At 44.3% G+C, this 14,623-nt stretch overlaps 1 protein-coding gene across 3 annotated transcripts in view; it reads right to left on the reverse strand.

Moving 5' to 3' along the window:
* Window positions 1-14,623, reverse strand: part of RUNX2 (RUNX family transcription factor 2) — a 155,209-nt gene that overhangs the window by 18,290 nt on the left and 122,296 nt on the right. For all 3 annotated transcript variants that reach the window (XM_066995058.1, XM_066995056.1, XM_066995057.1), the window contains exon 6: window positions 11,354-11,515. In XM_066995058.1, coding sequence (XP_066851159.1) covers window positions 11,354-11,515 — 162 coding nt within the window. The remainder of the gene's footprint in view (window positions 1-11,353; window positions 11,516-14,623) is intronic.

Here is a 14,623-nt window from a genome sequence, read left to right on the forward strand (position 1 = left end):
ATCATGTCGCACAGTCGATGTCAGTCCACAGAGACTACAAGCCTATAGACCTACAGGAGATAGAAGAATTGATCTAGGAGCCCCTCTGGGGGCTCCCACCTACCTAAGGGTAAGTAGATTCAGAGAGATCTCTCAATAGCTATTAAATACAACAATCCAGATATAAACCTCCAGCTTTGGAAGCCCCTACAGCTCGGGGACATATACATTCCGGATTTGCACTCTTTGGGAACTGAGCAACTGCTTTGGGCCACTCTGAAAAGGCAGACGGGTCCTGGGTCTAAGTCGGTGGGGCTGATGATGAACGAGGATGCTGACCAACACTGCTCGCCTCTCATCACAAGCTGCAACGAGCAGCTTTGTGCTTATTTTCATGCTGTCCCTGAAGCCAGGGAGGAGGTGAATAGCCGCAGAGCTATCTCATTATCATCCTTCAAACCACACCCTTGCATTCCCTTCTGACTGATGCTTACGGAAACTCAGCTCTACTGAGGCTGCAGCCACTGCTGTCATGCTGAACAACCATCACTGGCTCAATTCACGTTTCCTTAATTCCCTCTTGTATTCTTTTGTACAACGCATCTTGTAACCAGTTTCATTGTACTTAAGAGTGTGAACTCAGAGAGGACAGGGCCAATCTCTCATTTTTTCCCTGCCTTTCTATAACTGTATAGTGCTTAGCACAACGGGCTCATGGTTTGCAGCTCAGACTTTCCAACACTACCGAAACACAAACAAATACTAACAGCCGCTGCGTATCGCATGGTCAGAAGTGATTCCAGCACAGGCCCATTAGCTGCTCACAAATATAACCATTACTTTGATCACTGAGCTGCACCACCTGTAGTAGCCAAACTCTGGTATGTGAGGGCACAACCTCGTGCAAGTCCTTGTCAAGGAGACTGAGTTCCAGTTCTTGGAAACCTCCTTCCAACCCCACGCTTAGCTTTCAACACAACGATACATGGCATAATTTCAGTATGGATTTAAATATAGGCATTTATCACCTAAAAATGAAGCAGTTTTTATACTTGGCCCTGTACCTATGCTGCAGTGCTGCTTTCCAAGCAAGCTCAACGTAATAATACAAACTAAAACAAGGTGGACAAACTGTTAGCTGCTGGATTCATAGTATCCTGCTAATATTCGTAATATTCTAGACCAAATGTTAGTGTATTAAATAAAATGCTTGCTTAAAGGAAAAGGGCATAAACGGCACTGATACCTACAGTTCAGACAGCGACAGCCCAGCTAACCATCAGAAATAAGTGCAAGCCATGCATGTAGCATTGCCAGCACCTCTGAGCTCACGTATAGGCTTTTTTCATCCCAGCTAAACTAACGAGGCTTTGTGGTACCGCTCCTAATTCAGGTGTAGCATCCTCCAGTTCTCAGCTCCAGAGAAATGTGATGTTAACAGGCAGAAAGATCAATGTCTCCGTTTTCAGAATTACCCCTTGTCTTAAATCTGCCCGTCTCTTTCTCTCCAGTGATGCTCCCTTTTCTCAGCACAGTTGCTTCTCTTTCTCACAAGAGCCCCAGGAGACCTTTTCTGGCCTTCCACACTCAGCTGGGTATCCATACACTATGACAAAATATGGTAAGCTTTAACGGCCACCGCAGGATAAAAGGTCAAGTGGGTGGTTAGAGAGACCTTTGGGAAAAACAGCCAGGAGGCTTGGAGGTGCCGTGGCCCAGACTGGGGTGACGAAGCAGCACACCAACCCCTCTCCTCTTCCACGAGCATCTCTAAAAGGTCACAAAACCCCTGCATAATATGCACGGTAGCTCTTTTACCAGAACTAAGCTTCTTCAGGAACGAGTGCTTTGCCTGGGCTGAATAATCTCAAGGGTTTAACGCAGTTTTAACTCTCTTCTCGTAAAACTGCCTGTGGGATAACCATGAAAGTGGACAGCCAAGAGGCTGCTTGGCCATATACCTGTTACATGAAGGACCACAGCGCTCTGAGATGAAGTTTTTTCTTTGCTATTGACAGAACAAATCCTAACTAAAATTGTAGGGAAAAGCCCCAGTGATGATAACTGTGTTTCTCTTAATGAAAGGTTAAAGAATTCCTGAAGGAACTGCAAAAGCCCACAAATTCAGTGAAAAATGCCTTCTCGATGCCTTTTTTTCTGGTGGGTTGGAAAAGCAGCTTCACATCAGTAATTCAACCCAAACCAGCTCCTATTCATCAGATACCGTAGGAGAGGTCTGGCTGACTAGGGAAGGGAACTTCCCCTATTTGATACGGTGTAGTGAGCCTACAGCAAACAAAAATCACCAAAATACTTTTCACCCCTCCATCCTCCTCACGAGTCAAATCAGTTCTGCATCCCTCGACATCCAGCAACCCTCAGACCCACCACAGAAATCTCCTTGCTCACCCACCTCCTTTCCAGGTTGGTCACTGCCACAGCAAGACCTAAGGGAAACCGCTCGAGGCACCGAACTGAAAAACGGCGCTGCAGTCTGGCAGGCAAAGCTGTAGCAAGTTCAAATGAGTGGAAACTGAAGTTGGACAAATTCAGACTAGTAATGAGACCCACATTTCCAAAGTGAGCTTAATTAACGTCTGCAACCAAAGGTTGTGGTGCATTTTGCTTCCCTGGAAATTTTTAAATGAAGACCAACTGAGGTGTTTGTTGTTGTTGTTGTTGTTTTTTTCCCAAAGAGGTTACTCCTGAGTTCAAATGAGAGCTAATTTGAGGAAATCTGGCAGCTGGGTTCAAAGCAGATGATCACATGGGCTTCACCGTATTAATAACTTCTGAACCTATATATCTGTGCAAAGCCCCTTACAGCAAATATTCTCCCCTGAGCTTTATATACAAGGCTCCACCATTGCTAAAAGTCCTTTCCCTCCCCAAAAGCTTGCAAGGTGGAGGGCACAGCCCTGCCTCAGCCTTCCTGGGATGCTGAAGCACCGCGTGCACTGTCCGCCACATCAGTTTGGGGCAGCAGCTTGCAGCAGGGCGCGTGTGGGTGCCTGCTTCCAGCCAGTGGTGCTTGCTGGGACCCTCCACCACCCACACACCACTTCTGTGGACATGGAGAACCTGTCCCAGGCATTGCCTGCTTTGATCCTTTCCCTCGCTCTTTTTGAGTCAGTCTGAAAGCAGCTATGAAGAGATTTCTAGATTAGTGTCCCCAAATACCCTCCCTTTATGCATATGAAACAGTTCCTTCTCCCTTAATAACATCCTTTAGGAGCCACGTGAAGGCACGCACCTTCATTTTATCTCATTCATCTTCCTCTTCTTCGCTGCCTACAGTTTTTTTTTGATCAGCCAGAGAAAGCCTGAACCACTCAAACATCTCTTACCTTTTCCTTCTGTCACCAGTGTAGCCCAACATCACCGGTATCAACACTTTTTAATCTCACAACCAAACTGGATGACACCAGTTTTCCTTTTCTGCTGAAACACCCACCAAGAGTGGAGGAGGAGGCTTGGACAGCTGCAATGTGGGGCCACCAACTACTACTAAACCACTTCAGAAAGGTGTCGTGAGGCTCTGCTGGGCTCCAGCGTTCCCTCCCTGACCCAGAGCTGGCCAAATTCTTCATGGCCACAAATGCCAGGAAATTTCAACCAAAGACAAGGCAGCTTCAGCTATTTCTATCGGCAGTAGTCTTTGCCTCTCACATTGTACTTTTAGGCGTAAGGTTTGCAAAAATGGGTCTTTTAAGCTGCACAACTTCTGGATGGTACGATGTACTTTTCTGCCTCTCCTGTACCAACCCCAGTCACAGACTGAAGGACCAAATTCTTCCCTGCCTATATTTTATGGAACCATGTCAAAAAACGCAAATTGTTCAATTAATTGAACAAAATTCAATGCAACAAAGACTCAAGGCCACAGAGAATTAAGGGCAAAGTAAGTGATCCTGACCATCCTTATCTGATTTTGCACGTGTAACAGAGTTTCACGTATGGGGTTGAATTCCCTCTCTGCATACACACATGGTAGGGCATCAGTCAACACCACTGGCTCCATCCTACTGGCTGTGTGAGCCAAGCACAGTGTCCTTCTTGCTTCACTGACTTCACTGGAAGTTACTCAGTGCTTTACCGGATCGGACCTGGAGGCTGTACGTGACTTTGAGGAAGAAAAAAGCTCTACAAAATATTAATAGTCTATTTGCTTCTAATTGTGATTGATAGAGATGGTTCTGGGAGGTGTGTAGGACACGAGATGCCTCGCATGGCCTCAGTAATTCTTTAAATATGGTGCTGGTGACAAAGGTGGGAGAGATACTACGTGGGTGCACACATAGCCAAAGAATCAGCCATCCCCACAGGTCAAAAACCAGCAGAAATTCCACCAAGAGAATGGAGAAGTCATCACATGCCTTTGCACAAAGACGAAGCAAAGAGCTCGATCTCACAGCCTTCTGCTAGGAGTTTATTGACCTTATTGGGAGTACACCTATAGGTAATGAGTCAGGATCTGGCCCTTTGAAAGTCTGGAATCAAGCGCCCGATTGCTCCATTAACAATTAGCATTCTGTTTACAAAACCCAGCAGAGTCAGTAAGAATAATCATTACACAACATGCTCAGACTGTGATTCCGGTTTAAGTTAATATAATTTTAATGAGTTCTTCAGAAAAGGCCTGGCACTTATGGAAAATTTCCTTAATTAATATCAGACCCTAAATTAGTAATAAAAAAAGCCCTGAGTATCATTTGGTCTCAAGCTGGAACTAAAGTATGTTTTGGCATCATTACTAACTGTTAGCAGCAAGTTCTGGAAACAGATGCAAATCTTGATATGTGTCCTAAATATAAAACACATTGCAAAAAAAAAAGCTCAGATAAAAATATATCTATACATCCACATATATTTGAGTGTGCTATTTCCTGCCTGTATCAGCAACAAATTTATTCCATTTAAAAACATTCCACTTGTTTCTTTTTGGTATTTTAAAAATCCCTTATTTCAGGAATAAAACTCTCTCCCTCTGCCTTCATTTTTCCTGTTTATTTCCTCTCCTGACAGCAGTTTTAAGTAAATGAAAAGGGCTTAAAGACACGCATTATAGTACTCAACCGTCTGAAAATCAGCCCGCTTGTTTTACCACCTAAATGTGGGTATAGGTGCCTAATTTGAGGCCACCCACACGAGAAGAATTTGGCCCTCATCCTTGAGGTAGGGAGCATGCAACGTATCTTCTGGACAACTGCTCCAATGAGCGATTCCCACCCGGGAGAGACGCCGCTACTGAAACCCCACACACGAGTGCCAAGGTGCTGAGATTCCCAGGTGGCACCGAGTGGGCAGGAGACTAAAAATGGAAAACCTGCGGTAAACAAAATAAACAGTACCGCTGAAAAAATTAAAGAAATTAAAAAAAAAAAAAAGAAGAAGAAGAAGAGAAGCTACAAGTTGAGGTAGGGTAGCAAAATGAGCGGGTTGTTTCTGAAAAGAACAGAACCTCCCCAGCTCTCCCGAGTTCTCGCTTTGCCCTAAATCAGTGTTACCTCGCAGTGGAAGCATGGAAAAGGAGCTGGGAGAAATGGAGACAGAGACAACCTTGAGTCTCTCTCCTTCCATTTAAAAAAAAAAAAAAAAAAAAAAGACAGAGTGAAAATTGTTATAGTCACCAAGAAAAACATCACAGTGGAGTGTGAGCGCACCAGAAATGGAGCTGGCTTCTTGGGTTTGCCAAGAGCCTGAGACAATATTGCTGAAGCGTGAACTGCCCATTCATTTCAGGAGCTGCTAACACAAACGCCTTGCTGGCAATGGCTACGGGATTAACTATTTCTCTGCTCCCCAGTGCACTTAGGGAGAAAAAAAGAATTGTATTGTGAAGACAGCTCTAATGTCTTTTCTTATGAAGGCTCCAGTCCCGAAATGTGCTGAGTACATCTAATGAAGTTAGTAGGAATTAAGGGATTCAGGAGTAGCTACTTCATAGGACCACAGTTTTTATTCAGTTAGTGGTTGTAAAGTTTTCTGAGCTCCCTAGAGGAAGACAGACGACTTCCCTTTCTTCAAGTTAATATTTTTCAAAGACCAAATCCAAAAAAATAAAAAAAAAAAGGAAAATCCTTATTACAAAGATCATGCGTGCACATGACATTAAGTAAAATCCAAGGCAAACCAAATTCAGGCTTTAGAAACCCAAGACGACAACCAGTGGAGGACCTCAGGAAAAGCCAGCACAACCCCGTGAGCCACTTCCTCATTAAGGAACGAACGCCCAACCCAGAGGTTCAGCTGCAGCTGCCTCCCTGAGACGTGTTCTCCTCTGTTTTATGATTTGTAGCCTTGCGAGAATGAACATTAAATTGTGTAAAAGAGTGGTACTGTCACTGATTAGCGCATGGCCAGAATTTGCAGGGTTGGATTTATACTTGCCAGCCCTCAATGAGCCGGGAGAACTGGAACATTTCTTAAATTCAATATCGGATTAAGGTCCAGGACGGTCCAAAATGATGCTGTGATATCCACAGAGTGAAACGAATTGATGGGAAAGTTTGGCTACACTGAAGCTAGCAAACAGCCCAAGGCTGGAGCCTTTCTCTGGCTCTAGATCCAGCCTGTATGGTCTGGCCACAGCTGTAATACTAAATCCTTTTAGCTTCCACAACAGGGTAGCTGCCTACGAGCTGCCCATCAGGAATAGGTTCAGGACTGTGCTCATTTCCAAGGTGGGACCTGCCTGGGAGCATGCTGGCCAGCCCAGCTCCAAACCAACCCTGCTGACAATGAAGCAGCCCAGGCCCTGCTACCATTGAATTTATCAGTATAGAGATTCCTTTATGGCCATTTTATTTCAGGGGTCTGGGTCTGCAGACTTCTGCTCACAGGCTGAGCCCAGTGTGTCCCTCACCTGTCTCGGCATGTCCCAGTTCAATGACACAGTAAACGTAAAGACAGAAAAGTTCACCAACACACTGAGGGGACTCCAGTGCGTGGGAAGGGCACAGGGGCACAAAGCCAACATCCCCAGCTTGTGCCATTCACAGCAACGTGTCCCACCTACACAAATGCAGCTGTCTGTGAAGACGGTCACCCTGGGGTCGAAAAAGGAAGGTCTGGTGATTTGTAATGTTATCTAGCATCACTTTTTCTTTCTTTTGTTATATAGGCATTTTTCAAATGCTGTTGCTTAGAATAGGCTCCTTCACAGCCAGCACTGGGCATATTGATGTTACTGAGCAAGTCCTCCAGCAGCTGAAGACCTTGACCCTCTACGTGTCTCTCAAAGGTGGAGAAAAAAGCAAGATTTTGCATTTAGGTGGAAGCATGAGCAGAACCAGTATAGAAGTCTCCCTGCCTCCCTTCTCAGCAATATTCTCAACACAAAAATTCAAGCGCAAACCCTGAGAGCCAAGAGAGAGGCCAAGGTGAGGCAGACTCCGGCTGGGTTAAACCAGGACTGAAGCGTAGCAGTGCTGTGACATGGGCATGTTTATTGGACAGCTAAATCATCCCTTTGGGATTCACCTCACCAAATGCACGCTATCAGATCAGACATGCCTGTGCCTGAGCTGCTCACCGAGCCTCACTTTAGAGCCATGGACAGAAACAGGCTCCTGCAAGGCGCCACCAGGGACCAGTACAGCTCATCTGCAGACTGGTCAAGTGAATTGAGCCCTCCAAAGGCTGCCTTGTCCCCAGTGACTCGAAAGGCAGCTCAGGGTGACTGTCTCAGGTACCCTGTGGGCATCGAAACTCAGAGGAAACCCTCACCTCCTTCAGCCACTGCACAACAACCCTCTTGTGACTGCAGGAGCAACGCAACCTGTACTCCTTGCTCTGAACCTTGCATGCGCCAAAGACTTGCTGGATCAGTCCCAAAGCTTTATGTAAAACGGCTCTGATGTGTATTTATATGAATCATATACATTAATTACATAATAGACACTTATGCTCCCCATCCCACATACAGTTTGGTTATGCATAGGACACAAAAACTGAGTGCCTTCACTATGAATCATGCAATAAGACTACATCCCCCAGGCAAAACTCTCTCTAAAATGACCATGTTCACATATTCCCATGGTTTCCACTACAATATTATTTAATTAAGAATATTAATCTGCTAGGCCACCAACTTTCATTGTCTTTTGGGGAAGTCTAAGCAGACAGGTATTTTAATAAAATACGGGGAATCCTGCTCTTTTTATAATTGAGTTGATGCAATAAGGTAAGTCAGTTGTACGGCCTCGTGGGCTTATTTTTAATTTATTCTTGATATGAACATGAGACACATATACCAGAGAGATCATCGGTCCAAAGGTTGCATGAGTTTTTCCAGCTAGTCTTTGGGTATTTTTTTTTTTTGCTTTTCGGCTATTGCTGTTGAATAATGCCCAAAGATGTGTGAAATATCATTAATTAGTTGCAGCTTCAGCACCGGTCCCCATTTGCAGAATAGAAGATGAATATTAGAAGTTTCACACCTACGCTGCCATGAGCGCTCATTTGCACGTGCCTGCAGCATGCAAGCAGACATTTCAGCTGTGCAAAGCCAGCAGGCATGCGTCTAGACACTGGCACAACCCGTTCAGCCACATTACACCAGCCTGCCCGAATAACGCCTCGGGATTGCAGCCTGCTGCCCTTTTCCCCTCTCCCATGGGGCTGAGAAATGTATGAATGGATTGGCAATCCCCTGTCAGCTCCTTTCCCGTGGCCCCGAACCAATTTTGATGCTCAACACAATGACCACAACTGTGGTCGAAACAGAGGTCTCCTCATCACCGAGAGATGCAACCGTCCCAGGATGGGGATGAACACAGGCGTTTTGGTCAAGGGATGGATGTGTTTCCAGTTGTGGCAGTATCATCAAAAATAGCTCTTGAGGGCTGCCACTGACCGTAGAAGCAAGAACCACTGGGCTGTAAGCCGCCTTGCTTTTTTAGATGGCATGTTTTCAACCCCTGGGTGAGCACAGCCTAAGCAGTGGTCTAGGCGAAGCCACAGTGGCTTGTAGAAAGGCTGGGTGATGCGAAGCTGGGGCAGGTAGGAAGTCCTGTGCCTGTAGGTGTGACACCCAAGGCCTAAGGGGGAAGCTTTACCCATTTTTCCTCCTGTATGATGTTAAGCAACAGGCAGTAAATATGGCATTCATTAAAATTACCTTGTATATTTTTAACAGCCTCGATAATCAGATTTCTGCCACCGTATTGGGAAGCAAAGTTTGTTTTTATTCAAGGCCTTGTAAAACACTAATTCCTCCCTTATGCACTGAGGATGCCTGAAGTTTTCTAATACTTTTAGAGTTCTTTACTAGTTATTTTTCCTCATCAAAGCTCTGTTCTCTTCTGAAAGATGTGTTAAGTAACTGAACAGAGGCTCCTTTCTCTCAGAACGTGAAGGATAAACTGGTTGCTGTAATGGGCACCTCTAAACCTGCATTTCTCTCTCTACTTTATGCACAAAAGGGACCAGATCCTGCCCTCCCATCCTGAGGCAGTACACGGAAATTTTCTTCTAGGCAGAAACCCTGGAGAAGAACTGCAGCGTTTGCAATAGGGGCTGTAACACATCTCCTTGACGCCTGAGAGCCAGGGCTCAGCCAGGAACGCCGTTCTATAATTCTGAACGTCAGCAAACACTGCAGACAACCTCTGGCACTTGTGTGGAAGATCAAAGCCCCCTTTCTCAATTCTGAATCCAATTGGAAGCAAGGTCCCCGTGCTGGAAGAAGGTGAGAGCCTCATGGAGATGTTGGTCGAGCCCCCAGAAGATGAATGGCAAGAAGAGCGATGGCAAGCGACCGTGGAGTACAACAGAAAAGTTCAGGCCGCGGCCACATAATATACACAGCCAGGTCGTTTAGTCATTCTGCCTGTGCCCACATGCCAGGCACTCATGTCTGAATACACACAGACAAGCAAGGGCTGCAGGGCAAGTACGCGCCGTGCAGCTGCCACGGTCCCAGCCGAGCCTCTCCTGGAGGTATTGCCGGAGGCACAATTGCAAAAATAACTGATTCAACAACACAGACCATCAGGAGACTCCGACTCAAAGGGAACTTGTTTCGGGCCAAACAAAGCATTTCCTCAGCATCAAGCCAATCTAGTTTTCTAAACCAAGTCAGCGCATTGCATGGAGAGCCCACAGGAACCTGCTCCACTACCCCACAACCCTTGGCCCACATGGAGACGTTTGGCATCTCTGAAAATGCAGAGCGTGCTAGGACCACAGAGGCTTTTGCAGCTGTTTGTTTGAGAAACAAAGCTTCCCTCTTCCAAGATGAAAGAAATCACGGAGTCTAAACTAATCAAATCCTACATGCCTGCTGGCTGAAGTTCAGCTTGTCAGTGATGCAGCTCAGTGGAGTGATCAACATTTCCAGCACTACGAGCTTGGTGCAAGGGGAAAACACGACAGCAAGAAATTCACCTGGCTGCAAGTCAAACAGGTGTATGGCAGCAGAATCCAAGATTATAATAATATCTTGCAAACATGGAAAAAATAGATGTAATAAGACTGATTCTTTGGTTTTCATTAATGAATCATAAAGGCTTTCTTTACATTACACATGCTTTTTGGCATACGCTGCTAATATTTCTACACTTGCAAGGTTGGAATTTTCATACTGAGCCACCCTCGCCTAAGGTTCCTCATTTTTGGCAAGCTATAGAAGGTGACTGTGTGCCATGACAGGCTCTATCTTACTTTGGGGCAATCAGATTACTTCACACAGATGGTTTTATCACTGAGACCACTACAGATGAATTGCACCGTATGTAAATGTACATTTGTTTGATAAAAAAAAAAAGTCTCAGTTCCTAGCTGCTGTCTTGTCTATATTCCTAAACATATTTCCTCTCTCCTGCATCATTCCAAAGCACAATTTGTCCAATCTTTACCCTAAAGTGACTCAGCTAGTTTCTGATAGGCATCTTAAGTACTCATTAACTAAGGAAATAGGCTTTCTTGAGTTACTGGATTAAAATGAGGGAGAATGAACCTTAGCCTTAACTACTGAAGAAATAAAGGCCTCTATCTAACATCACACACAACACAGAAGTAAAACACCAAAAAAAAGAATATCACAATTACGTTAAAACACGTAAGCAAACATCCTCTTATGGGGGGTTAAAAAGAATTTGATCATAGAACCAGGTTCGCAATATTCACAGTAAAAAAATATTCTGATCTGAAATGAACCTAGTGACAATCAAATGATACACGCTCCAAGCAACACAGCAGCTCTTCCACTCCAAAAAGAAAGGGACTTTGACCCCCACCCCCCGTGCAGTAACCCTGTTATCACTGACAGAGCCTTGTGCTTCCTACTAGGGTTTGTCTGCAGCCATTTAGGCAGCCTCTGCCAGTCCCGTACCTATCTGCATAATTGTTTTAGGAGAAACACGGTCTTTACCTGAGAGGCGTCTGGGCACATCGGTGATGGCTGGAAGTCCTGTGCCTCGAGTGGAGGACAGGGGAGTTGTGGAGTGAATGGACGGTGAAGTCATCTGGCTCAAGTAGGATGGGTAAGACTGGTCGTAGGACCACGGCGGGGATGACTGTGCCTGCCTGGGGTCTGGAAAATAAGAGAAATTAAAAAATGAGGAAGAGAAATTTTAGGGCACCAACAGTCTAATTGAAAGAAAAGAGATTACTGAACACTCACACAGTGCTATAAGGAATGAGAACGCAATGAAGCACAACCTGCTCCTCTAGACTCAACAACTTTAAGATTTGCTCAGTGCTTCTCCTTCCCCATAAGATATTTCGGGGGAAATGAATGGAGCAGTGAGCAGAATTTAAGAAAGATCTAGCAGCTGTTCTGTAAACCCTGATATCTCTTGTCCAGGTCTAAAAGAGCGTTACCCCAGGACTCCCCAGTCCTCAGGGATGTGGACAAATAAACTGACAATAAATTAGAGACACTAGGCATGCTGCAGCTGAGCTTAGGAAGTGGACTTTAGAGGCAAGAAGACTCCAAAGTCAGCACTTGGCACATCTGTCAAGCTGTTATCCAGTTCAAACATTACACAGAAGTGTTTTTAGTACTGAAAATGCTCTCCAAGAAGGAAAATGTCATTAATCTTATTAGCATCTGTCCAAAAATGTCATATTTGGATACTGGCCCAATTACCTACAGTCATCTCAATTAGAACAATATGAAACCAAACGGTTTGGGATAACTATCAGAAGCTAATGATGCCTTTTCACATATTTGTTACAACTCACTATGGAGGAAATTATTTTAAGGATAAATACAGTTTATTTTTTGCTGAAACTCTCTGGTGGATTGCACCAAGTGAGAAAGAGGGAGGGGTAATTTTACCCGCTGGCGTTGGGATTCCCAAACCATTTGTTCTCACTTAATATCTGGTGATAAAGACACCACCAAATTCCTCATCAATTAATTATTAGTTTCATTTCTTTATGTTCATAAAAAAAAAAGCATTTTCACCCCAAGGTTTTTTTTGGGCAATCCCTCATAAACAGAAAACTATTACTGAACTGGTTCACAGAAACTCTAGCACATGCCTCCAAATTGTCCGCAATATTTTCAGTGGAGCACATCAGGTCTAGTCAGTTTGGAGAACCTGCAATATCAGAGCACTGTCCTAAGGCCCTGCTTTGCAGACAGAAATGTGATAGCCACATGGCATAAGCAAAGGCACTTTTTCAGGAAATTCAACTCCTTTTTTTTCTTTCTTTTTTTTTTTTAACTCCTTTCCCTGCTCTTCCACACAGCTAAACCTTGTAGTTTCAGCTATTTCTTGTTTATTTTTTCTTTCAGACATGATTTGTTTGAAGAGATGTCTGGAAAGCAGATACTTCCTTGAAGCAAAATAACTATATAGATTGGGGAAAAAAAAAAAAAAAGACTTTCCAATTTAATTTTAAGAGGATTTTCCCTGAGTTTGCCATTTATATTAGAGCTGAGTAATATAAATGGTTAATATAAACTCCTCAGAAACCTGAAGGACACTTGATCATTAAATGTAATGAACTTCTTTGTTTTAACAATTTCAAGGCTAGGGTTGTATAGATTGGCGCAGGTTCAAATCTGACTGACTGCTCGTTGTTATATCTGATATCGACATATTTCTCTGCCTCATTCCACTACTATAATTCACCATTCAGTCAATGGTAAATGATCTTCAACTGGGAACGGAAAGCCTACGCTTGCTGGGAAAACAATCTTAAAATTAATGATGTGTCAGGAGCACAATCTCAAATCCGAGCTCCTTCAAACTCCACAAGCTTTTCAATTTCTGTTTCTGAATCCAGAGCAGAGACCCTTAGAGTTTTGATTTCAGGTCAGCTCCAGTGCTGGAAGGAAACTGTATAGCAGGTAAGGATTGAGCAAAATCACAGCAGAGGATGTTTTCACAGGATTTTGGTCTAAGATGGGGAAAACATCAGGAAAGGAGCTGCCTTCTGGAGGTTCGTGCCACTTCTTGTGGGGTAGTCATGGTGTGAGAAGACCTTGGGTGACCCTGGCACCCTCCCCACTTTGCACACCCATGCTAGATTTGGTTTTCCACCTAACATCCTTAATTCAACAAGCATCAATGCTTTTGTGAGCAACAAGAAGGATGAAGAGCAAAAAGTGAACAGACGTATGTGATCTTTTGAAACATTATCTCCTACGGCACCGTCAGAGGCAGAACATGGGGCTGGACAGACCATCTGTTGACCCAAAAGCGTTTCATATATTCTTAGGACATTTAGCTTAATTTGTACACTTCTTCTACAGATCATCCCCACTGCAGCACATTACCAGATTTTTTTTTTTTTTTTAATTTATACTTGATTTAAAATCTTCATGAACCCCAAACTGTGAGATTTTAAACTGCAAAGTATTTTAGAGAAAGAGAAGAAAGAGAATAAACTGTTAGTGAAGACACTTAACCACTTCTAGCCCTTACACAGATCTCCCGTAGGACTTGGGTAATTTACCCAGCCTCCCTGTGATGCAACTTCTACCTAAATTTAAGTATAATAATGATAAATTATTCCCTAACTGTCTTGCATATTTAGTTGGTTGTTTCTTTACGGTGCTGGCACTGAGTACCTCATTCACAAAATGGGGTGCTTATCTTGGCTGGAAGCTTTCAATCCAGATGTTCAGGTGTGAACCTGAGCCCCTCTGAAACTAGAGCGCAAGAAACTTAGCTCCAGGGAAATGATATCATGTCTTCTTATGGAATAAAAAATAATCCTGAGGAAAATTTTCACATGAATTGAAAATCAGAAGATGCCTGAGAGCTCAATGACTGAGGAAAAGGCCACAGAACACGAGGCTGGAGGGTAAATGTGATTTCTCCACACTGAGGCAGGGCCGAGGTCATGGCTAAGGTGGAGAATTTTGCCCTGTGGCTTCAAGCACTACCTTTGGCACGTTGGGAAAGCGGAAACTGAAGATACGAGTTTTACCAGATCCTAGAGTAAATGCCCTAAAATCAGCCTCCACTCACCGATAACAGACACGGTTTGTACAGACATGTGAGGAGAGAGCAGTGAAACACCCTCACGCTGCATAGTCAAAGGTGAGGTCCGCTAGCCTAAAGGGTCCACATCACTGCTTATTTGCATTGCCACCCCCCTGGAGTAAAATTAAGTGAAATGCAGAGTGAAAGGCCACCCCAAAGGCAGTCACGGAGCTGGGTCACACACGGCACCGTTTGGT

The sequence above is a fragment of the Anser cygnoides genome, chromosome 3, assembly GCF_040182565.1.
Source record: "Anser cygnoides isolate HZ-2024a breed goose chromosome 3, Taihu_goose_T2T_genome, whole genome shotgun sequence".
Classification (NCBI taxonomy): domain Eukaryota; kingdom Metazoa; phylum Chordata; class Aves; order Anseriformes; family Anatidae; genus Anser; species Anser cygnoides.